Below are 25,691 nucleotides of genomic sequence, written 5' to 3'. Positions count from 1 at the left end.
CTATTTTCACTCAAGTATTTGCAAGGTCTCAACAACAGCATTGATTTAATATATCAATATGTGTAATGTAGCCAACGAACTTTCCTACAAGCGTGGGGTGACACAAATGATGTAATGATGTGACATTTTCTGAGTATCATAAATCAGAAACTTTTTTTCCATTTGAAATATGCCTTTGAGGAAGTGGAAATGCTATGATTTGTATGAGTTGGCACTTGGATGCTGGCAAATGCTGGCCTGGGATACAGTGGCGATCAGAATGATCTTAAGTGTCATTGAGGGTCTCTTACCTCTGGAGATTTGCCCACAAATCCAAGACCAGCTGGTGGTGAGGGACAGGTCCCCACAGTAGCACCGGTCTCCACACAGTGTGGGTTCAACTGAGCAGCAAGCCATCATAGGATGCTACCTAGACTAAACTTTGTACAGGTTCAAGAAACAACTGGGCTGATCTGTAGCAGAGAAAAGCTGCTGAGTGCATTTGAGTGCAAAGACACTACTTACAGCTCAGACACCCCGCAACACTGGACATTGTGCTTTCATCCTCTTGTGTAGGAATCTGCTGGTGGAGAAAAGATGGAACCTAAATATAGCTGTCCTTGTGTTCTCCACCCCACCAGAAAACCCATAGCAAACTCCCAAGACTGGCTGAGAAGAATGAGAGCCCACCTGCTACCAGACCAGCAGTTGGTACCTTGCACTGCTCTGGTGTAGCCAGCGCAGGATGACTCAAACAGCTGGAGCAGCAATACAAGTCATAGAATCATAGAAGGGACCTTTAGGGGTCATCTAGCCCAGCCCCCCCTGCAACTAGAACAGGTTGCTCTGAGCCCTGTCCAACCTGGCCTTGAACATTCCAGGGGTGGGGCATCTACCACCTCTCTGGGCAACCTGTTCAGTGTTTTACCACACTCATAGTGCCGAGTTTCAGCATCCATGCAGGGACAGGAATGACTGTCACACATCGATACAATGCACAGTCGATTCGATTTATTGCACTGCTTGCGTGGTTATATACATTTTTCATATCTGCACACGCGATCACGCTTATTTGAATAGGCTACAGACATAAATCACGCGCTGTTCATGCACCCCATATTCTCTTATGATTGGTAACTATGCACTAACGCCAATAGCAACAGACCGCCTCCACGTGCTTGAACACATCTTGTTTTTGCTAACCCACATCATGTGCACTATCAGAACTTTCTCAATTGTTATTCTTAGCTGTCCTTTCCAGCGGCCTGTCCAGCTATGCTAACTGTTTTGCTTAAGCGGCCTAGTCAAGCTAACTCTCAAACTACATTGACCCCAACATCATAGTGAAAAATTTCTTCCTTATATCTAGTCTAAATTTACCCTCCCTTAGTTTAAAACCATCACTCCTTCTGCTGTCACAACAGGCCCTGCAAAAAAGATTTTCCCCATCTTTCCTATAGGCCTCCTTTAAGTACTTGAAGGTTGCAATAAGGTTTCCAGAGAGCCTTCTCTTCTCCAGGCTGAACAGCCCCAGCTCTCTCAGCCTTTCCTCACTGGAGAGGTGCTCCAGCCCCCTGACCATTTTTGTGGGCCTCCTCTGGACTCACTGCAACAGATCCATGTCCTTCTTGTGCGGAGGGCTCCCCCTTCCCAGGAGGAGCTGGGAGCCTCAACTTTGTTTCCCCTACCTCAGAGAGTAAAACTGGCCGTGTTACCTCTCTTCAGCCTGTTTTCTCTCCTTTCAGGGTGCCATTTGCACGTGGCCTTCATTAAGGCCATGGCTGTGGCCATGTCATGAGGCCACATGTCTCTGCTGTTTGTGCAAGTGTGCTGGGTTTGACACCACTCCTTTCTGCTACACTGGGTGTGAAGCAACATGCCCTTCTGAAATAAGCCTCCCTGTTCATCAAAACCAGCCTTCAAAAACGTCTGAACCAGCCTCCTGAGCACACTGATGTGGGGACGCCACGAATGATAGTGACATCAAGAGGCAGGGCTGCAGCGAAGCTTTTTTTGGGTGAAGATCAGAGGCAGATGCTCCCAGCTAAATACCAGTTTCCACTGGAGGCTGAGAGGAACTCGAAGGCATCCCTGGGCTATTGCCATGTGCAGTGCTAGTGCCAGAGGCACATGGCTTTTGGCTCTTCTCTGGATAAGCCAATTTATACCATGCTCGCCTTCTCTCCCACTTTCATTTGCAGGTCTTTGGGGGCCTTGTCTGGATCCTGGTGGCATCCTCGAAGGTCCCATTTCCCATGCTGCAAGGCTGGGTCATGTTTGTCTCTGTGTTCTGCTTCATCATGTCCACCACTCTCCTGTGCCTCTATGTCTGTGGGGCACATGGGGGCAGCAGCTCCTGGGTCACCTTGGTAAGTGGATGTGACAAACCTCAAGGCCCCTCCCCTCACTGGTATCACTGGTAGACAATTGTCTCCTTTGCTGCACTCCAAATCACACGCTGGGGCTTGCTTGTGTGGGTTCCTTTTCTTTCCCCTTCACAGTGTGCTCCCTCCTTGGAAATGATTGTGCGATCCTTGTTTCTTAGGATGTTATCTGCCAGGAGACAGCAGCTCTGTTCTACCTCAGCGCTTCTGTGTTGGAAGCCTTCTTCACCATTGGCATCAGCGAGTCGTCTGCTGACCCTGTGATCATGATCACCTACCAGGAGAACATCGCTGCTGTGGTGAGTGCCTGGCAAGCAGGGGAAGGAAAAGGAGGAGGTGACTGTGGAGTGGCCTCAAGGGAAAATCTTTACTTGCACCAACCATTCATGGAGGGAGAGATAAACTGGTCCCAGTCCCACTATGCATGAATGTGGGTGTCCTGGTGGACCACAAGTTAACCATGAGTCAGCAGTGTGCCCTGGCTGCCAAGAAGGCCAATGGGATCCTGGGATGCATCAAAAGGAGTGTGGCCAGCAGGTCGAGGGAAGTTCTCCTTCCCCTCTACTCAGCCCTAGTGAGGCCCCATCTAGAGTACTGTGTCCAGTTCTGGGCTCCCCACTTCAAGAAAGATGAGGAGCTACTAGAGAGAGTCCAATGGAGGGCTACGAGGATGATGAGGGGACTGGAGTATCTCTCCTATGAGGAAAGGCTGAGGGAGCTGGGATTGTTTAGCCCGAAGAAGAGAAGGCTGAGAGAGGACTTTATAAATGCTTATAAATATCTCAAGGGTGGGTGTCAGGAGGATGGGGCCTCTCTTTTCAACTCTTTTCAGTGGTACCCGGTGACAGGACAAGGGGCAATGGGCACAAACTGAAGCATAGGATGTTCCGTCTGAACACGAGGAAGAACTTCCCTCTGAGGGTGATGGAGCCCTCGAACAGGCTGCCCAGGGAGGTTGTGGAGTCTCCTTCTCTGGAGATATTCAAGACCTGCCTGGACAAGGTCCTGTGCAGCCTGCTGTAGGAGACCCTGCTTCGGCAGGGGGGTTGGACTAGAGGACCCACAGAGGTCCCTTCTAACCCCGAACATTCTGTGATTCTATGATTCTGTCTCCAAACACGCAAGAGTCAATAGAAATACAATGCATCACAAAGTGTTTGCTCAGTGCAGGAACTCACGCCATATAATAAAAAGTTAACTGGCTGATGTGTTCTTCCGTTGTAGGTATTCGCATTCTTAGCTACCTTGATGTACGTGATCCACAAAGTGTACTCACTCCGGCGATGGAAATCATCCTAAGAGCCTCCTCTCACAAGTGTGTCTTGTGGTCACCCCATGAACACGAAAGCTGTTCAACGACTGCAGTTTCCAAGCTGGGTGTGGGTTTTGTTTTTCAATGTACATACTATAAACAAGCAGCTTTTTATATGGGACCACGGCAATGAAGACAAAGAGCCTGCCAGAGAAAGCTATATCCTGGCACAATCTGTTTCCCTTCAGCCTCTTCTGGGTTGGGTACAGTTTGATGCTGGAAACTGGGTCCCAAATAGAAAAATATCCAGCTTTAAAAAGAGTAATATAATTGGGTTCAAAGTGCTAAAATCTCCATGAACCACACCTTTATGCCTCCAGGGTTGTTATTGCTATCAGGGGAAGCCTGAACAACCAGCACTAAAGAGCATGAGTATGAAACCGTGTCATTTTAATTGCCGCCCATCCATGTAAGCCTGTTCCCCTCCCTAAACCTGCTGTGCCAAAAGAACATTTTCATGCAGTTTCTGGAAATGCCATCACTGATTTGTGATGAGAAACAGGGGCAATATTTAACTTGCCTCAGGGGAAATAGGAGTTATTGCAACGCCTGAAGGGTGTTGCTGAGTTACGAGGCACACACATAACACCAGGAATTACTGCTGTCATTAATCCCCCTACAAAATACAACTTAGAAGTTACGCAGTACACTGTAGGAGAATTATATGGATGATTAGAGTAACATCTTGAATAAGCAGAGGCAATCAACTCTTCTCTTTGGTGCATGGCTACCCTCAACATACACCAGCACTATGTCGCTAATAAAGATGGGTTTGCTGTAATTTTGCAAAGAGAGAACAGTCATTGTTGCTATTTCCCCTTTGCTGCACATGGGTACACAGCCCTGTGCACCCTCAGGAGCACTGCACTGTAACAGGGCAATACCTAGGGAGGAGGCACAGACTTGGGCATGAATGAAAGCGCTTTTCTAGCAAGGAGAGCCTGTGGAGCTCTGTAGCCAGGGCCAGGGCCTAAACCAACTCAGGTTAATCTCAGTGATGATGTTTATCTGAATGCCTAAATTACTCCGGTGTTAGCCTGAGGGAATGTTCTGGTTTTGGCTGGGACAGAGTTAATTTTCTTCACAGTAGCTAGTATGGGGCTATGTTTTAGATTTGTGTTGAAAACAGTGTTAATAATTCAGGGATGTTTTCGTTATTGCTGAGTAGTGCTTGCGGAGCATCAAGGCCTTTTCTGCCTCTCACACCACCCTGCCATTGAGCAGGCTGAGGGTGCACAAGAAGCTGGAGAGGCCACAGCCGGGACAGCCGACCCAAACTGACCAAAGGGACATTCCATACCATATGATGTCATGCTCAGCAATAAAAGCTGGGGGAAAGAAGGAAGAAGAGGGGACGTTTGGAGTCACAGCATTTGTCTTCCCAAGTAACTGTTATGCGTGATGGAACCCTGCTTTCCCAGAGCTGGCCGAACACCTGCCTGCTGGTGGGAACTAGCAAATGAATTCCTTGTTTTGCTTTGCTTGTACGTGCAGCTTTTTCTTTACCTATTAAACTGGCTTTATCTCCACCCATGATTTTTCTTACTTTTACCCTTCCTATTTTCTTCCCCATCCCACCAGAGAAAGTGAGCAAGTGGCTGTGGGGGGCTTAGTTGCCGGCTGGGGTTAAACCACAACAGTGAGTTAATTTAAACAGGGTTTAGACCCAAGAAGGGGTGGTTTCACATATTACATGTGCTTAATAAACAGAGGTACCAAATTAGCCCTTCCAGGTGGTGGTGCAAAAAAATGCTTCCATTTTGAGTCTGCAGTTGCTGCATAATAACAAGGACTGAAGAATGGAAGGGAAATAAAAATTGACTTAGAGGCACCTCTGTTGCTTCAGATTCAGAGGCGACTTCTGAGCTGTGACCAGGAGTTCAAGTTGAAAATTTTTAATTGCAATATGAGGAAAACATTTGATTTTTTTCTTGTTTTTTTCCTTACTGAAAACCAGCCTGACCTGTTTTGCTTATGTTAGTGTGACAGAAGCAAGCTGATAGCAACCGAGGTGGAAAAAGAAACCCCTTTTCAGAGGAGGGAGGGAACTCATAGCCACTTCAGACAATGGCAGTTGGTTCTGAAGATTTAATGTGTACCTGTTGAAACTGGTTTAAACATCACATCATCACGGGGTGTGTGTGTGTAAGTTACTGCCCAGATTTGCCCTGCTTTTATTCACACCTCTGAATTCAGCATTAAAACACAAAGACACCTTTCTGTTTGGATCTGTTTACAATAGGCAGGTATTTGGGGTCATACCCTGGACCCTGGGATGAGATATCTCTGTCCACCTTCTGCACCCAGATGTGGCCAGCACCTCTGTGCCAAGCAGTGCTGTCTGTCCTCTCACATCCATGTCCCTGTGCCTTGTGGCCATCACATTTGCAGCCTAGGTCTTGGCAGGGCTCCCATCTCTCCTCCCCAATTCTTTCTGCCTTGCTTTGCCCTTTGCTTCTCCCTTCTAAGCCACATACCACTTTACACCAGTCTGCACTAGTTCACTTTCTCGTCCCTTTCCTTCTGGCCCCACCTGGTTTGCTGAGATACCTCCCCCCCCCCAGCATTAGCATAACCTTGCCGTAAACCAGCACTGGAAAAAACCAGCCAGGGGCTGCTGGCACGGGAGTGCTCATCAGTCCCAGCGCAGCTGGGGAGACGGCTCGGGCAAGGTTGTGGACGTGGCATTGGGAGGGAGGCCCTGTGGCCCCAGTGTAATCTGGGCCGTGTCTTTGCCTGGGGGGGGCTGGGCAGAGCGAAGGGCCACCACAGGGTCAAGAGCATCCAAATAAACTGACACAAAGCAGTGCTGCACCTTTGCAATCCTCCCAGCGTGGCTGCAGCTTCAATCCCATGCAGCTGAACAGCTTGTAGGTGAACGAGCGTCCCTGCTTGGCACAGGGCTGCTGAGCCCCCAGCATAGGACAGAGACACAGCAAGGTGTGGCTTTACTGCACCAGGCTGTTGAATTGCACCTGTCAGGTGCCACGAGACTTGCAGCAATATGCATGTTCCCTGCATGGTGGAAAGAAGAGAAAAATAAAATGAAAAAACCACCCTGAGATCCCATTGCCCATCACTCCTATTGTCTCAGTATGGCCATGAAGACCTACATGCCCTGGAAGCTGGCCAGCCCAAGGCAGCTGCCTAGAAAAAGGCACACCTCAATGCTTTTGAAGGGAAAGATGCTGCCCAGAGGATCTCCCAGGACTTATGAACCATCTACCATATGTGCACCAGGTCTCGTCTCCACAGAGAGCCCTGAGGATAGCGTTGGCCTGAGAATTTGCTGTCATCCCACCGGAAACATTGGGCACGATGAACACTGCAGGCTTGATCCTTTTGCCATGGAGATACTTGTCTGGGGTTAATTGCATATGAGTGTGGCTCCCCAGAATGTGAGATGGCTGGCTCTGCTGGGTGCTGCTTGCACACCGTTGGCCCTGGCTGTTTGTTGACCACAAGGCACCTGCAGTTCTTGCCTCCAGAGCTGCTCCCAGTCTGGCCCGATACATGGGGCTGCTCCATCCCAGGCACTGTGTTTGCTCAGTAATTTCCAAATCCCCCCAGACTGGCACTTCGTCTCCAACAGCATCCTCCTCATGCCATTTCATTCATCCTCCCCATCCCTGGGATCCCTTGCAGATGTAACTAGATGGAGCAGCCCATTTAAAAAGCCACAAATCAGCCCTTTTTTTCAGAGCACTTACAAATCCCATCACACTGTTAAAAACAGTGGGCCTTTTGCATCCCTGCAGCCACCACCAGCTTTCAACTGCCAGTGTAACTGGAGTTTCATCTCTGCTCTTCTCCTCCAGCTTCCTCAGCAAATCAAGGAGGTCTGCAGGCCTCTACTCTAGAGAGCAGGCAAATAGACTTTAGTTAAAACAAACAATCCACTTCAAGGCAGGAAAAACCTCAGCTCCTGTGATAAAAAACAATGCTACAAACATATCATTCATTAAACATGCCCAGATTGTAATCTTGGTTGCTCTTGCTTAATTAAATAGCTTCTTAACCGTAATGTTAGCTGTTCCTTAAATATTTGTATATTGGATACCTTGCCTCCAGTGATGCAATGAGTTAGAAGCACTTCCATCTTCTCCTGAATTGTAGGAGAAGAATTTTCTTTGTCTGAAAGCAAAGAAACTTCACAGAAAATTATGGCAGCTCCATGAAAAATGCAAGAGTTCCTTACGTTTGTCATTTTACTGTCAGCTTTATCTGCGAGTGATGAGCAAACTGTATGCTGGGTAAAACTAATACAAGCATCTATATTAACATGAACAAACTTGTGAAAACAGGAAACCCACAAAAGATGACTTCTATGGAGAGATCAAAGCTCCATGTGGGTCTGTGGCAGAGTCTGATTCACGGCCTGCTCAGTCTGCCTCCCCCTCTCCTGACCCACCTATGGTCCGTTCCCCACCTCTAATCTTCACACCAAGGCCATGGTCTCCTCCAGCTCTTCAGTCTCCCTTATGCTAACAGAATCAAGCATTGAAACCCCATTTGCTTTGAGGACAGGGATGGAAATGCCTTATTCCTGACTGAAACATAAGTTAGTGTTCTGTGGGTCCAAGAAGAGCCCTAAACCTCCTCCAGAGAGCACAGGCAAGGCAGAGAAGTCCTGAAGACCCTCATGGGAGTAGACACAAGTGTAGCTACTGTGCAGACCTTGGGGAAAGAGGGAGATCAGGTTACCACATGACTTCCTTTAAGTTCTGAAAATGCAAATGACATTCACCCTACCACTTTCTTACCTTGCAGCTCCTCATTTCCACTAGCACACAAAGTGGACCTGCAAGGCTTGTGTTGATTCTCTTGCAGGCACCAGCTAGAAGTCAGTCAGACACTTCCTGGTGCTTTGGCTGATGGAGAAAAGATCCACTGAGAACCATGTATTGTTTTACCCTGCACTAGCAGTGAGAACAGAAATTACTGAGTGACCACCAAGGGAGATGTCTGTTTGCAGATTTCTACCCACAAAAGACAGGTTGGGACCCTTGTGCTGAGTGATGGCCTATGCACCTCACAAGCCGCGAAAATGTGGTGCGAGATGTCAGTCTGGGTTGCACAAGGAACAGTATTCAGGTCCAGGTCAGCTGGGCAGAGCTGGACTTCACAACTTTCTCTGCATTGGGTGCTGCTAGGTAGGGACCTGTACCTATGGCCTGTGTTTCTCCAGCCCTTCCCAAGATCACACAAGGGCCTGCCCAGTTCTACCATCTCATCCCACTATGCAGATGGGGCATTGCAGGAGATGTTGACATCGCACACATCCCAAATTTTTGTGCAGCACTGGCCTCGTATGATCTCCTGTGATACCATCATTGATCTTAGGCCAGAATATGGGAGGCTTTTCCATATCTGTTGGGTGAGGAAATGCAAGAACAGAGTGCAAGGAAGCAGCAGGACATCTCCAAGTGCAGATGCAACCACCTGCTACTGACACACACCTTATTCCTGATTCTGAGAAGAGAGAAAATGCTGGCATGATCCATCTGCTCACTGCAACACAGGTAAGGAAATGACCAACAGCTGATCCAGTTAGTCACTTTAGGCTCTCTCTACTACCCAGGCTGAGGCTGTTTTGGGTCAGTGGCAGAGCCAACTCCCTTCAGCTCACTGTTTCTGCAATGACAGAGGCAAAGTGAAGGTCATCTAAATGCAACAAGATTTGATTCCCTTGGCCCAGGTTTATGCAGGTTTGTGCTTATCGAAGCACACCTGAATTCTTACAGCGATGAGCCAGGGGCTCGTCAGGTAATAGGGGCCAACAGGGAAACACCAGTGAAATACCTCCAAGGTATTAGGGGTTGTTCCTCTAAAAAGGTGACATGGCCAACAGCCCAGCTGAAGCGCCTCTACACCAGTGCATGCAGCATGGGCAAAAAACAGGAGGAGTGGGAAGCCACTGTGCTGCTAGAAAGCTATGACCTACTTGCCATTACTGAAACTTGGTGGGGCGAATCCCATAACCGGAGTGCAGCTGTCAATGGCTACACGCTGTAGCCAGGGCAGGCAAGGGAAAGCTGGGCAGAGGCATTGCCCTGTATATGAAGAAACAGAGTGTGAAGAGTTGTCTCTGCAGAATAGCCATGAGCAGGTAGAAAGCTTACGGGCAAGAATCAAAGACTGAGGTAACAAAGGAAACCTTGTGGTTGGTATTTACTACAGACCACCTGATCAAGGGGAGCCTACTGATGAAACCAGTACCAATACAGGCTGGAGGATGAAGGGATTGAGTGCAGCCCTGAGGAGAAGGGCTTGGGGGTACTGGTGGATGAAAAGCTTGACATGAGCCACTGTGTGCTCACAGCCCAGCAGGCCAAATGCATCCTGGGCTGCATCAAAAGCAGCATGGCCAGCAGGTCGAGGGAGGTGATTCTGCCCCTCTACTCTGCTGTGGTGAGATCCCACCTAGAGTGCTACGTAAAGCTCTGGAGCCCTCAGCAGAGAAAAGACATGGACCTGTTGGAGCAGGTCCAGAGGAGGGCCACAAAAATGATCCGAGGGCTGGAGCACCTCTCCTGTGAGGAAAGGCTGAGAGAGTTGGGGCTGTTCAGCCTGGAGGAGAGAAGGGTGTGGGGAGACCTTATAGCGGCCTTTCAGTACTTAGAGGGTGGTTCTAAGAAAGATGGGGAACAAACTTCTTAGCAGGACCTATTACAATAGGACAAGGGATAATGGCTTTAAACTAAAAGAGGGCAAATGTAGACTAGATATAAGGACAGAATTTTTTACTATGAGGGTGGTGAGACACTGGCACAGATTGCCCCGAGAGGTGGCAGATGCTCCATCCCTGGAAACTTTCAAGGTCAGGTTGGATGGGGCTCTGAGCAACCTGATCCAGATGTCCCTGCTCACTGCAGGGGAGTGGGACTAGACGACCTTTAATGGTCCCTTCCAATCCAAACTATTCTGCTTCTATGATTCATTCTTCATTTTGCTGAACAGTAAGATGCAAGCTAAACATGAGCAGACATTCTCAAACAGTAGTTGGATATGCTGCTTACAAGAAAATTTGCAAACTGAAAACTGCATTCTATTGAAGGTGGATTTATATCGAGCTGGTGAACAGGAATAAAGCCTTCAGCCAACTGCTGAGCAGGTAAGGCCTCTGAATTAGAATCTTCATTACCACAGCGAGATAAAACTCAAATTCACCATGCCTCTTTGTATGTACGTGACTGCCGTCTTTAGAAACCTGCATTGAAGTCAATGCAAAATATTGCTCCTAAATGTCTTTAACATTAGAACTTCAAATGTAGATTTCCAGGCTGGTCTTGAAGTAAAACAGGCGGTACAAGCACCTTTTGGCATAGAGAGAAATGCCATGATAAGCACTCACAGACCGGGAGGCACAGAAGTTAAGTCCTGAATTGCTTTAATAGCCTGGCCTGCTCTAATACTTTGTGATTAAACATTGTTTGTCTCCTTTGCCATGCCCAGGAAAAAAACATGGAGTTGCCAAGTAGAGCGTTGTGTCCTAGCATGTGGATGCAGAGTCTGTTTAGCTTCTAGTGGGACCTGGTGATGGATCCTCCAATCAGTGAGCTCAGCTAGCATCTAGCACCTACCTCTGCATGCTTCAGTTAGAGATCTGCTACATGAGGGAGTTTACCCGATCTACGGTCAGAGGCTGGTGTATATCATGGACTTTCTCCTTTAATCCTCTGACAGCTGTAGCACTTTCTGAGTTCTGGATAGGGTCCAAGACTCTACTGTGCTCAGTACCACATCGGCAGAAAATGAAGTTAGGTCTTATCCCAGCACACATGCAGAGGATGACTGTTGGATTGCAGGTTTTAGATTGGACTTCCAACGCCAGTCAAAACACTGCAATATCCCAGAGGAGCTGTAGGATGGCTGTCCTCAGGTATTTGGGCTCTGCTTCACTTGGGGAACTCCCCCACTTGCATGAACAGTGTTTCCACAAATCCAGCTGTTGCCCACCCTCACCTTGCCTCCTTACCCCCCACCAGAAGACACACAACTTACACCTTCTGATCTTGCAGTTCCAACACCATGAGAGAGCCTAGGGAGGGAGATGGAGAGTGCACACATTAACTCCCACTGTTGCTCCTTGCTGGCATTTTGTGAAAAAGACCTCGACAAACTCATTCTGAGCATTCTTTATTGCCTTCACAATCTTATCTTTTCAATAGTCTCCCAAGAGCTTGCAAAAGAAACACAGGATCTGTTGATTAAACATCATCTTCAGGAATCGAGCAAATGCATGCTTGAAGTCAAAGTCCCATTCACTGGCTGTTTATGTCTGAATGCCCATAGTTGAACAGTGGTTGGAAGAACTGTAGGAGAGCAGTGTTACTAAATGGTACCAATGGGAGCAACAATATGAATGGCATAAGAGAGCTGGTGCCCTCCTCCGAAACGTAAGCTTAGACAGCCTGTCCGCTTGGGCTGATCTTTCCCAGTTGCATCTCTGAGCAGAAGAGATAGAGGGACTGAAGCTTTTACCATATTGTCCGTCTGACATTTACCCAGGGAGATTTCTTCATTCCCTGAGCTTCTCGCACATCACTCCACTCCAGCTTTGTGTCTGGAACCTCATCTTCAGGCTCAGGATCCTCGCGGACAGTCCCCTCAGGCAGTGCCACGACGATGGGCAGAGGGCCCTGCTCCTCCCGGAACTCCACTACATAGAGACTCTTCTGGTTCGCTAACTGTTGGTGAGTCTCCTGGGAGCAGGAAAGAGAAAAGACAATCAAAGCAATGATGCACAATACTGGTTTGCTTCAGGTCGAGCTCTACATGGTATATGGGGTAGGGGAAAAAAAAAAAAAAGTAATTTACTAATAAACAGTTTAAACACTGAGTAAATTAAATGATTCGTCAGGCTCATCCTCATGGGTTTCAAATGAGCTAACTGCATAGGCAGCAGGAATTCAGATAGCTGCACTGCAGATATACTAGCATTACAATGTCATCCTAGAGGACCTTCCTTCTGGAAAGCATCTGGCCAGAAAAACACATCCTGTTAATAAGGATGCATGTTGGCATGTTAATAGCATGCAGTAATGTTTTTATGCCTTTATATGGATATAAATTACGCTTTGACAACAGCGTAGTGCTTATTACTGCCCTGACAGGTAATATTAGCTAATATAATGATATGAATTTAACATTATTTTAACAACTATACCTCTTCCTTGCATACAGGTTGTTTCATTAACACTCAGATTTTTACAGAATAAATGTCTACTGGGAACAGGAAATTTTTCCCATTCAGGGCAGTCAAGAAAATATATTAAGTGCACATCTCTCAAAGCAATAATCTATATAGCAGGCTCTTCTATGCTTTTATTCATTCTGTCGAAGACTTATTAGAGACAATGTATTGAAAATGTATGGCAGACTTCCTCAAGTCTGATTAACCTCAGATATGGACAAGTATCTGTAACTATCTCATTGTGCAAAGAGAATCATAACCCTCTCCCCTCCTGATGCTAAACTGAAAAAGTTGGCTGGAACGGGGTGACAGATCTGACAACTACAGCTTTACAGGGATATACTGGGAATGTAAGCAGCTACATCCTGGCAGCTACCAAGACTCTACAACCAAATGAGATAACCAGGAATTTCCAAAGGACTGACTCATCCTAAGGCTGGTGTTCACAGGAAGCCAGATGAAATGCTGCATGTTGGATCTTTCCATCGACTACAGGCAGCTGGCTCAGACAGAGACATCTCCATTGTGAGCACTTTGAGTTAGAGGAAATGACATCACCTCCCTAACTTACTTCAGAGATCTTAATTATACTAGCAATAGAAGCAGCTGTGACGTTTGGTCCTTGGGCAAGGAAAACTTAGAACGCAGACAAACAAGCAGCAGCAACCAAAGCTGGGCCACAACTTCCTCTGCTCATAATTTTTCAAATGTCACCAAAAACACGACGAATGAAAGCCCAGAAATTCAGATGTCTCCCGGAAGCACTTTGCTGTGGAACAAGCAGAGTTACATACAGCTGTTTCTGACTGGACAACTTTGTACAACTGCTGAGGAATTACTCACATGCTGATTTTGTCTAATCTTTGGAAAATTACTTCATTTTAAGCCTAGAATATAAACTGTTTGACCATAAACTATTACAATATCCACCCTGTTCTGTCCCCCAGAGCTAATATATAGAACCACTGAGGGTGCAACCTACCTGTTGTGTCAAGCCTTTAAAGAGAGCTCTGGTAACATTCATCAAGTTTTTGGATCCAGAAACCTTGGCGTACATGTCTTTAATGCCAATTAGTTTGCAGATGGTGATGATAGCTCGGTGGCAACGAAGACCATACCCTGGGGAAAAATATAGAAATTAGCGTTATGTGATTATTTGTAAGCATAGAAATTGGCTTAGTTATTTTTGTTACCTAGAATGTTAGAAGATATTATATCTTAAAAATGGCAAAACCGTTCTGCGAAGACTATTCTTCCCAGTCTTTGCAGCCATACTAACATAAAGATCATGGGTTTTTTATACTAAATATACCTTACTTAACATACTGCAAAACCAAATGAAAATGTCACCACCTATAAACTCTAAACATAAAACCATACAAAATGCAACCTGAAGAACTGTTTAATACCACAGGTTTGGGTAGTATTCCTTAGAAGTACCATTGGAAGCTTTAGAAGAACCTTCCACAGACATACCCCATCACCCTGGGAAAGGTCACCAAACAAAAGGCAATTTCTTTCTCCCGCTCAGCAGAAAAGTAACACTCTAGTACTTCCCACAACTAGTAATAACAACAACAAGCAGAGAAGGAAGGCAACAAGTTTCCTTAAAAGAGTACTAAAAAGAAGCCATTACAAGGGAACAGAATCCACATGTAACTGCATCCTGACCAAGACTGCCTCTTCTAATAAGCAATACCTATATAGCTTCAAAACCGCTTCCTTTGCAACTTCAGGTGATCAGCTGCTGAATGACAGCTTCAGTAACTCCTAATGATGTTAAATCTGACTTTAAAATCCTGGTTCACATACACGATAGAGGGATTGAAACTGGTCTCCTGTGGTGAAGTTACTGCCCAAAACAATTGGTATGCTCAAGCACTGCTGTCCTTAGGACTTCCTTCCAGAAGGACCCCGCAGTAGAAGCAATGTCAGCACCTCTCATTCCCAGGGAGACTGTTGCTGACTGAGAGCTCTACAGTGCCTTCCTAAAGCCTGAGATTGCCTTTAAGACCTCTATCAGACACAGAGCAGGTGCACAAATTGGGGAGCGAAGGTAAAGGGAAGTCCAAGTAAGTGTCTGGGCAATAATGCATGAGCAGAAAAGTCTGGTCTGAACACAGAGCTGCTGGGACAGAAGGTGAGTGCCCACTGGCGCTGGTGTCTCTTGCTGCTCACAGGCTTTTGGGTAGCCAAATAACAATACCACATCTTCATTTTATTCAGCTCTCGGTAAGCAAAGCTTTGAGCAGTGAAAGTGAGACTCAAGCTGTCTGCAAACTGAGAAAGGCATCATTGCACCCACTTACACCAAATTCACACTTTGCAGTTGATCTCCAAAATGTGAATCTGTTACTTGTCTCCTGAATCAGCAACAGCAATTCACCAGCTCCACAGTCTACGCAAAATATAACAGCCACTAGTCACCGGCCATGAAAAAGTTATGTTTTTCCCCTTCAGCTTACAAAAGCTAGCAGAATAATATACATTATCAAGAGAGTAAGACAGCACAGATTATCAAGGCACTATGCAGAGTCATCACTTCCTTTCTCCTGGCCCACCAACTGGCATGAATTACACTTTGTTATTATACTAGTGGCACAACGTGAAGGACAGGGAATGGAGATAAAGAAGGTAATAGACTCCTTGGAGCTAAAATTACATTGGAAAGATTCTCTATATTTCTAGAAAAAACAATTATTTTAATCAAGCTTAAAGAACAAATGAGTGTTGCAATACTTACTTGATTTCAACTTACTGTTCAAAGCAATAAGATCATCAACAAAAGTTTGTGTGTGTCTGTGAAACCATAGGCTGAAAAAATTCTGTCTGTGTCTATGAAACCACAGGCCAAATTACAAAAGCTTTTAACTGTAACAACCTGAAATTTGTAGGTGAGTGAGGAGAAGAGACAAACATATTTCAAAATCCACAAACACAACAGAAGTTTGTATGTCATCTCCACCACAGAGTGTTATATTAGCTAGAGTGCACAACTGCAGTACATTAGCATTAATTGCAAATGGTTTCTTAGACTTGCCAGATTTTAATGACGGAGTTATTTTTTGAGGAGTCTAATTTTGCTCTTTTGTTCCCCAGAGAGATTTGTTTCACGTGGCCTAGCTCTATTTATCTTAAAAAGCTGAAAAGCCAGGTTATTGATTAGTCCACTCTGCGGGACAGTCTTGCTGCTGAATAAATGGGGGGGGAGGGGGGGGGGACGACAAGGTAGGGTGCAAAAAGGACGGAGCGGGCTCTTTTCAGTGGTGCCCAGTGACAGGACAAGAGGCCATGAGCACAAACTGAAACACAGGAGGTACTGTCTGAACATCAGTAAACACATTTTCACAGTGAGGGTGACCGAGCACTGGTGCAGGCTGCGCTCAGAGGCTGTGGAGTCTCTGTCCTTGGAGATACTCAAAAGCTGTCTGGACACGGTCCTGGGCAGCTTGCTCTGTGTGACCCTGTTTGAGCAGGTGGTTGGACAAGACAACCTTCAGGTCTCATCCAACCTCAACCATTCTGTGATATGCCGTTCTTACTGTGTAAGTTGAATGGAAAAGCCTCACTGGGCAGGGCAATAGTAGCATGTCAGCTACAAAAGCATCTCTCCCAGGAAAGAGAGAAAGTAGTTGAGAGGCACTTTGTTTCTCAAATCTATAAAAAATGGAAATAAATTAGGACAACAGTCTGGTGAGGTAATATTAATCATAAGGTGACCCTGATTGTTCTTGCTTCTGAGGTTCATGAATGTAACATGTCAAATGAGGTGGGAAGGTATGTCTTATTCTGTGTTCCACTACAGGAAAATAACAACATCTAATGTGAAGCTTCCTTCACCATTTAACAGTAATAGCATTGTTTGTTTGTACATGCATGGTCAAATGTGTAGTTCAGTTGTGCTACTCCCACTCTGTGCATGTTTTTGCTTCATTAGATTGAAGAGTAAACTGAAGTTTCTTCTAAATGGTTATCTTAAAAATTATAGCCCAAATTACCTAATTTACCACCTTGACAGCTCCTTAAATGCAGAACAACTGCAGAAACGTGAATGATAAAACACTCTGAATCCATACCTGTTAACCTGTAAGGATTGTTCTAAGCTCATGCTATCACTTTACTGTCACATTGATTAAAAAAAACCCCCCTTATTCCAGAATCAAAATGTCATCTAGTAAAAATTGTATTGAAGGTTCACAGCAATTTTAGATGCTTTCAAAATGCATTAGTAACTCTGAACACTAATAACTGTATTTTCATATTACTAATGTGACATTACAGAACAGGAATACCAGATAGACAAAATCAAATAGTATATCCAAAGCCTCAATGCTTCAGCTTACTCAAACGCTGCAGAAATCGACAAATTATGTAGTTGAACATGACAGTGTTCTGACTGAAAAATTATCCCAAGTTTCTGACCTATTACAAGCTAATCATTAAATGCTCTTGCAGTTTAGATCTTATCATAACGAAACTGAACAGCTTCACAACGAACTAGCTAGGTAAATGAATTAATTTCCTATTTGTATGTTAAAATTAGAAGACCAATTAAGAGTGCTCAGCAGCAAACTGAATCTGTTTTTTATAGAACAGCATCTACCTTTATCTGTCCTGAAAGCAAAGTTAGGCTAAACAAGTCAAATCAAATCTTTGTACATCAAGGTCTAACTCAAAAGATCCACGCAAAGAAATGACTTAATGTCTTCACTCCAGGTCTTCAAAACAGAAAGACTCTATAAGGTAAAATGGATCACACTGAATACTGCAATGCATTAGAAATAAGCTGACCTTTCACTCCTCAAACTACCTCATGTGTTAAAAATTTTTAATGTTGTAATCCTGCAGAACATGACAGCAGTTTACAAGGTTGCTCTGGATGTGTCCTTGTCATTGTAAATGACTGGCAAATCACATACTGCAACAGCTCTGCAGGTGAGGAAAGGGACAGCAGACAGGCAGCAAGGTGTCTTCAAAAGGTCAGTGCTCATGGGGAAGCTATTAGCGACAGCACACACGCACCTGAGGGATTTTGCAAGGTGGGCTGTGTATCTCTGTCTAAAACTATGAGGGGAACACAGTCATGGCCCTCCATCAATTTCCAGTCCCACGTCTGTGTCTTGCTGGTGCAGAACTGTTGACACTAGACATGCTGAGTTGCCATACTTCACAACTATTGACAGTGATTCAGTACCACTGTGGACGGAAAGTATTTTTAATTGCCAGTACTTCCAATGGACTGGTAGCGGTAAGGGTATGTTGAACAAGAGTGACAAGAACATAGAGGGACACAAACATGACTGACAAATGATAAGGGAGGCCGTGATGAGAACCAAACCCGGTCAGCCACACTGACTGATGAGAGCACATGAGAGTGTGAGCATGTTTACCCGATCGGGGACCTTGTCAGTTTGGCAACTGAGGGAAAATGGCAAAACCAGAAACAAAAATATACAGAGACACAGAACTGACATAGACAATGACAAGAAACAAAAATCACCACTAATTAATGAGCTATCAAAAAATTACAGGTGCCAATTCCAGGAAGATCAACGTGGACTTTGCAATTCGTGACTCTAAACCAGGGGTGACCCAGACTGGGAGGGGTGTGAGAATCGATGGTGCTACACAAACCCACCAGTGGCTGGAGCTGGACCATGAGTCACAGCCTGTCTGCCCGGTGGTGGCTGCTGGGGGGGCCAAGCATCTGTATCTTCCCCAGTCATGATGTGTGTGAGGTATGCATGTGTTTTCACTAACAAACTTCAGGCTGGACTAGCCAGTGAGTATGGGGGGCCTCAGGTCTGGGCCAGGGTATCAGGTGGGCAGGGGGTCCATGCTTGTATACCCACGGAGACTTGTGAATGTGGAGTGCACGAGGGACAAGCGTGTGAGTGCATGTGTGCTGGCTAGTGAGCATCAAGCTGGACCAGCTGGTGAGTGGGGGACCTGTGAAACAGGTAAGAGGGCCCAGAATCTGGGCAAGGGTGCTGTGCAGACAGAGGGGCTGCGCTGGCACTTGAGAAATCTGCAAATGTGTGTGCGCTTGAGAATCTGGAGCGCGCTGTGTGTGCCTGCACCAGTGATCTTCTGTCTCTGCCAGCCGAAGAGGAGGGGGGGGACACGGCTGTCTGTGTTTACATTTACATGAATCCTGTACACAGCTGCTGTTGAGGGCAGCGCCTTGTCTGTGGCCAGCCATGTCAGTGGCCTGCGTGCTTGTGTGTGCCTCTGGGATGCACACTCAGCTTCACTACGGTTGAACCTGCAAACGGGAGTGACAGCAGCATCCCTCAGCCTGGGCAGAGACCCTGGGTCGCTGGGCACCAGGCTGGGCTGCAGCAGTTGAGCAGGAGGGTCCTGGGCTGAAGCAGCTGGAGGAGGCAGCTGCATATCTAACATCACTTAACAGTAGCTTTGTGGAAGAACAGACCTGTGAGCTGAGAGCTACCAGGTATGGACTCACTACTACTCACATCTAACCTATAGGAGTCTAAAGAATTATTTGCCTGTACTACAGCTGGGATCAAAGCAAAGAAGAGCTTGCAAGGATGCAGAAATGAAAACGCTCCTACTGTGTATCAACGAGATAGTCTTTGTGCTGGTATGGTGCACAACACCAAGCCAGGGTAGATAATCCCTGTAGTTTCCACATTGGGAGCTCCTGATTTTAGGGGAAAATAAAGCAGTTATGGTCTTGAGGAAGTATCAAGCTGGATGCTGCCCTGGCTCTAGCTCATGACCACAGGTAGTCTGAGGCATTGAGGGAAGGTATCTGCCCATGCTATCCCTGTAAGGGTTTAGGAGGGACAGCCACATAGCTTGCACTCCGATTGCCACGTGAAGCACTTCCACTACTGCATACTAAACTACCTCTGAATCCTGTCTTGAAAAGAGTGACTAAAGATCACTGAAAAATAAAAGAACGAGCCTCTCAGTTCTCCAAAGCATGCTTAGGGTATATGGTGGAAAGAAAAGCCTGCAGGGTTCTTCTACAGGCCTTTGCTTCCAACATCTGTGCTATTACATTAGACTTTTCCACCTCTGCTTAACTTAGAGAAGGAGCTACACTTGGGAAGCGTAAAAGAAAACCAGGAAGAGAGCTCTCACCAGTGTAACAGGGTCAATCCCCAATTCACAACAACAAAGCCATGTCATCAACGGTAGGTATTTCTAATGAAAAATGATTTATCATCTTCAACATTGAAAACACAGTAGACTAGCACCAAATGATCCGTCTCTGAAGTAAACAGACATTGCACAAGTATAACATCAAATAAATACCAGTCAGTAATTAATAAAAACCTCAACATTTCCAGGCAGCTTTAATTACCTTTGTTTTGTTTCTTCATGCGGATGGTTGTGCTTTTAAATTTCACTTTAATGTCATGGTAAACTGAACGGGAGGAAAAAAAAAGGGATTAGAGCTAAATTCTTCCTTCTAGAAAAGCTTTAGCTCAGCATATTTCAGAACTGTGAACGGGAATTTGGTTTTACTCTCCTCTGAGTTCTTTAAAGAGAAGAGTTAATTTCGGTAAATTTCTGGAATAGACTTTGAATGTTTACACATCTCTGAACACTATATTACTATTGTACACAAAACCAAGCTTCACTTGAAAAACACGAAATGTCTGCATGCCTCCAATGATCTCATTTAGCTATGGAGTGAGGTCATGCGACACAATTTAACCTTCTTCCTCATACTCTCAGATTTTTCTAGTAATTCAGCTTTTAACCTAAGATTTCGCCATAGGCTTCAGTGTTCTTGGATTTTCAATACAGAATATTTACCATTCCAGTCTTCCTGCTTCTCTCTGCTTCAAAAGGAACCCCAAACTCATATGCTCTGGTGAGTGGCTGTTATATACACCTGATTCAGTGGCTCAGTCTCTGCACAGTGGATTCTAGCACTGCAGTCAAGATGGCTCAGAGAGCACCTCTACGTTAAGTAGAATGGAAAGCACGGTTGAAACACCACCAGTGTTTAATCAAATCCCCAATCTGTTAGTGTGAAATAATAATGCTCAAGGAATAGACACATGGGGACAACTGCTGTTTTGTATTTGTAAACTGAAGGTTTATTATACCGAGTATCTACACAATGACCTGGTTAAATCTTCATAGACTCTGTAAGGTACTGTCTTTCAAAATTGTTCTGAAAGATAACTGAATATTTGGTATACTGGTGCCACGTCTGACATCAGGGAGGACTTGTATGGTATTAAGTTGAATTAACAAAAAGCTACCATGAAACATGAGACTGACTTCTCCAGCCCACGTTCTCCCCAGGTGCTGGGCTTTGTCAGCACATGTGGATTGAGTCAACAGGGAATTATCTCTGACATACAAAGGGGAAAAGCACAGAGGAGTTCACTGCAGAGAAAAGATGCCCAGACAGTATCTGACTTCCTTAACTCAAATTGTGCCAGCAGAGATCCAATCTTGCTACTACCTCCTCCCCCTACACCCATTTTTAAATAGCCTGAAATAATATGCATTAAGTACCCAAATTTTAACACAGCAAAGGCAGGAGACTAGAAGGGAGATAAATCTCTCAACATTTTAACAACATCATCTTGTATTATGTAACCTTAACTTTTCTTCCTGGACGTTCCTACAACGGCTGACACAAACCCGAGTGAAAGTAAAGAGTAAACGACATATTCATTCCAGGTAATCATAATTTATTTTACACAGGGACTGAACAACTATGTACTGTGACATTACCACTGTTACCACTATCTACCTAAAACAGGCTGGGGCTAAGAATTCGTACAGCACGCTGAGGAAACAAAATAATGCACAAAGATTACCAATACAATGCATCAGATCAGAAAGGTTTTAGTTAACATCTTTTAATGCTTTGTACCTAGTTGTAACCAGTTCTTGTTTGTATATTCAGGACATAATGAAAGTTAAGGAAGGGAGTCTAAAAAAAGCATAATACTTACTTGTGTGGTTTTGATACAGCTCTATAAAATGTAAGCAGCGTATTGCTTTATTCTTTGCCTAGAGATTAAAAGCGAAAACATTTTTTATTGAATTTTTCTGCAAAGTATTTGAAATTTACCATTGTTCAGTTAACTAGACAGAAAAAAGGCAAGAAAGAAAACCTAAGAAAACAGGTTTGCCACATCTAAACCATCTACTTTTCGGAAATGAAAATGTTCTCTTTAAAGAACTGCTTTCTCCTAACAGATTTAATTTTTAAGACTTCTCTATATAGTAACAACTGTATCAAGCTTTGTGCATTTTAGCATTGCTCCTTTGATAGCTTAGTTGAGCATTACAATGCAAACTAAATTAATGTAGATGGACAAGTTAGATTTTGAAGTCTAAAGGAGCCTTAATAAGGTCTTTATGCATGTGTAAGAGAAAAATTTCTACACACTAAGTGTACAAGCAGATTTCAAGCTATACAGATATTGGAAACACATGAGCAAGGGAGGACAGGTATAGGCCATAGAAAAGCGAGTAGAAAGAAAATAAAGTGTGCATTAACAGAATCTCATTGCAGGACAACCTCATTATGCGTGTCCAAGAAAGAGCAACGAAGCTGATGAAGGGTCTACAGCACAAGTCTTACGAAGAGTGGCTGAAGGAACTGGGGTTGTTTAATCTGGAGAAAAGGAGGCTGATGGGAGGGAGACCTTATCACTCTCTACAACTACCTGAAATGAGGTTGTAGCAAGTTGGGTGTCAGTGTCTTCTCCCAAGTAACAAGTGATAGGATGAGAGGAAACAGCCTTAAATTGTGCCAGGGGAAGTTTAGATTGGATATCAGGAAAAATATCTTCACTGAAAGGGTTGTCAAGCATTGGAACAGGCTGCCCACGGAAGTGGTTGAGTCACCATCGCTGGAGGCATTTAAAAGATGTGTAGATGTGATGCCTAGGGACACAGTTTAGTGGTAGACTTTGCAGTCTTAGGTTTACAGTTAGAACTGATGATCTTCAAGGTCCAACCTAAATGATTCCATGATTCTATGATTATTTGTATCAAGATGGACAGATCTTGTACACGGACTTATTTCTTTGCATATACTACAAAACATGCTGATTATTAAAAAAAAAAAGTGTAGGTATGAATTATTTGTGCCTGTCATCAAGCAACAAATAACTCAATCAACATACTTTCCGCAAAGCATTCATCCGGTCACCTGCTTTCCCCATTGCAAAACCTGCAAGACAGAAAAGAGTCACTTGATTACTGAGAAATACATGAGGCAGGACCTTCAGAAAGCAAAGGGGAAAAACCAGAGAACTTCACAACTACATTTAGTACCTGTGATTTCCACTCCATTGCAGAGATCATACTCAGAAAATGGTCCACAGAAAAACAGAGGAACCACAGAAAGTAACAGTTTAGGACTTATGAGTACTAACAATTGGATGCCAATTGCTCATTGTCAAAACAAATAAGGCTTAAGTTATCTCTTTTGTGTATTTCTCCAAACTTGTTCCAAACAAATGAATAGTGGTGACTGCTTCAGCCAAAAAAGGTCTTCTGCTCAAAAAGAAAGGCTGGAAGGAATCAAACAAAGGAAGCTGATGAAGATATATCAACTACATCCACACAAAGAGTAGCCCCAAGACCCTAAAGCAAAGAAGGAGACTGGGTTTCTATTAGTGAAACAGAGAATATGAAAACCAGGTTTAACAGAACATTTGTAAAAAAATGCATGCCTGTAAAACAGAGAAAAAACAGACTGCCAGTTTACAAACTGCTACCTAATTCTCTCTCAAACCTCAGACCTACTCGTGTTTACCAGGTGAAATGTAGTAGCAATAAAGAGGTTTCACAGCAGTCTCAGAGTTATCTGCAGCCAGCTCAGAGTAGGCATCAACTGACTGTACGGAATGAATAAGAGGATGTGACAACCGTTTTCACAAACTTTGTAGTCTAACAATGTCACGGTAGATCGAATGAAAATCATTTAACTTCAAATCATCAGATCTAGCTTTTTTGGTCCTTTGATGTTTCTGTTGTGGCAGCTGGGGTTGTGGGTTACCTGTATCCAAAAGCCTAATACAAAAATCAATGGGATTAGACCATTGGCCAACATTGACTCACTAACTTCATGCAGATGTTACAGGGCAAATGGGCTGGAAGATACAGAAAAGAAATACCATCCTGACTGATAACTGTAAATGTAACAAATGTAACATGTAGGGGATTTTACCACTTCAGGTGGTCAGAAAGTTGCAAGACAAGGGACTCCTGAATAATCCCTTTAGGCGCCTGGGCCTTGGGAGAACAGGTACGCAAACTACAGAGATAAGGAGGCTGAAGGATAATCTGAAGACCCCTGCCAAGAGATGCCAAACAAACATGTGCGATGGACATTACCATATATGAATGAATTCTCGGAAAAGCCATTACTATGATAAACATTTCTTGGAAATGTAATGAATATGTATGTTAACATAGCATAAATACCTAGTAACTGTGTCTCTTCGGTGCACACGTTTGGAGGAGAGATCCCCCATGTGCCCGGCGCCGTAATAAAGAATACCTGCTTAATAGTCTGCCGACTATTGAGTCTTCAATTCTGACTTTTCACGGCATCAGCCTATTGAGGTGCTACAAGCAAAGCGGATATGACGGCAAGCCTGGCAGCTGCTGTGGCAGAAGCAGTCAAGGGTAGTGTCTGCTTTCAGCCACCTCGACACAGCTTTCCCTGTGCATGTACCATGCACTCAGAGGTCTCTGCCACCTTCTAACTCCTGTACAAGAAAATACAAAGAAACTGTGCTATTCTTTCAAACCTGCACACAGAACACAATAGCACTGCATTACTGCTGTGAAGTCACACAATAGATTAGAAAATGCCAAAAATGAGGTCACCTGGGCAACCCCAATTCAACCATTCAGCACACATGGATTAAAGTGATAACAGGGTTCATGAAAAAGCTTTTCAAGGAAGAGTTAAGAAGATTTTTTTCAGAGTAGCATATCTTTCTGCTGGAGAACCACACCTTCCTTTCTATATAAATTTTCCTCCCCTCCAAACTGCAATTAAAATTCAGCTTCAGAAACACATCTGGACTTGAATCTTTGACACAAATGAAGTTCTCCAAAACTGCTGTAGATTGGAAATACAGTTGTCTTACGAACGCTTCCACACAGATCCCATCATCAGAGATATCTATGGAGCTCATAATAAAAGGAGACTATTCACATCCAAAAGGTGGATGCTTTGCATATATATTGAAAGCAGGATTTTCTTTACTAGAGTCTTATAGCAATGCAAATGCAATTTCCTGTACTCTGTCACCAATACAATACATGCCTTATTCCTATCTCCTGACACAGGTAGGAATCCTCTATTATTTGGATTATTTACTTCACAGCTATTCACTTTCTATTTTTTTAGCTGATTCTTCTTTTAATTCTGCACAGCTGTCTTATCTCTAAGTCCATTTGAGGTCTAACGAGAATTTTAACATACATCTGTTTGTATCCACAAGAGAATGATTGAAAACTATCTCCTTATGGAGAAAAACTTAGCACATTCAATGGTGCTTTTTAAATAAAACTTATCCTGCAACAACAACAAACAGTCTTTAAACTCCTGGCATTTGAAAGCTGGGTGAAAGATTAAACACCACTTCCTCAGTAACAGAACTGGAAACCTGCAAGAAACTCATTGCTGTACAGGGTGGCTGCATAGTTCCTTTATGGATGCCTTCACAATTAACTGGTATTAGCATTATCTTTAAAAATTCTGTCTCAGAATTTGATGCATCCCAAAGGCTGACTACCAAAAACAAAGCATGTACTGTCAAATGAAGGATGCCCAATAATTTCTGTAACCGAC

At 44.4% G+C, this 25,691-nt stretch overlaps 2 protein-coding genes across 2 annotated transcripts in view; one reads left to right on the top strand and one right to left on the bottom strand.

Moving 5' to 3' along the window:
- Nucleotides 1-402: 402 nt before the first annotated feature.
- Nucleotides 403-4,008, top strand: MAL (mal, T cell differentiation protein (MAL blood group)). Its single transcript, XM_075444388.1, has 5 exons — nt 403-551; nt 621-690; nt 2,181-2,348; nt 2,525-2,662; nt 3,588-4,008. Exons 1-5 carry the CDS (start codon nt 403-405, stop codon nt 3,660-3,662), a joined length of 600 nt encoding a protein of 199 aa, XP_075300503.1. The 3' UTR covers nt 3,663-4,008.
- Nucleotides 4,009-11,798: 7,790 nt separating this feature from the next.
- The window catches only part of MRPS5 (mitochondrial ribosomal protein S5), a 67,654-nt gene continuing 53,761 nt past the window's right edge, over nt 11,799-25,691 (bottom strand). The window contains exons 7-11 of the mRNA XM_075413426.1: nt 23,005-23,051; nt 21,823-21,880; nt 20,205-20,267; nt 13,854-13,990; nt 11,799-12,380 (exon numbers count right to left, since the gene is read on the bottom strand). Of these exons, the coding sequence (XP_075269541.1) occupies nt 12,156-12,380; nt 13,854-13,990; nt 20,205-20,267; nt 21,823-21,880; nt 23,005-23,051 (530 nt within the window). The 3' untranslated portion in view covers nt 11,799-12,155. The remainder of the gene's footprint in view (nt 12,381-13,853; nt 13,991-20,204; nt 20,268-21,822; nt 21,881-23,004; nt 23,052-25,691) is intronic.

The sequence above is a fragment of the Opisthocomus hoazin genome, chromosome 2 (assembly GCF_030867145.1).
Source record: "Opisthocomus hoazin isolate bOpiHoa1 chromosome 2, bOpiHoa1.hap1, whole genome shotgun sequence".
NCBI lineage: Eukaryota > Metazoa > Chordata > Aves > Opisthocomiformes > Opisthocomidae > Opisthocomus > Opisthocomus hoazin.
This window is presented reverse-complemented; position numbering and strand designations above follow the sequence as displayed.

Bases quoted from the DNA above. Each gene is read 5' to 3' on its own strand.
- MAL (XM_075444388.1), top strand. From the start codon at position 403: ATGCTACCTAGACTAAACTTTGTACAGGTTCAAGAAACAACTGGGCTG. The intron at 2,349-2,524 runs GTAAGTGGATGT...CTTGTTTCTTAG, and splicing joins GCAGCTCCTGGGTCACCTTG to GATGTTATCTGCCAGGAGAC. The intron at 2,663-3,587 runs GTGAGTGCCTGG...CTTCCGTTGTAG, and splicing joins AGGAGAACATCGCTGCTGTG to GTATTCGCATTCTTAGCTAC.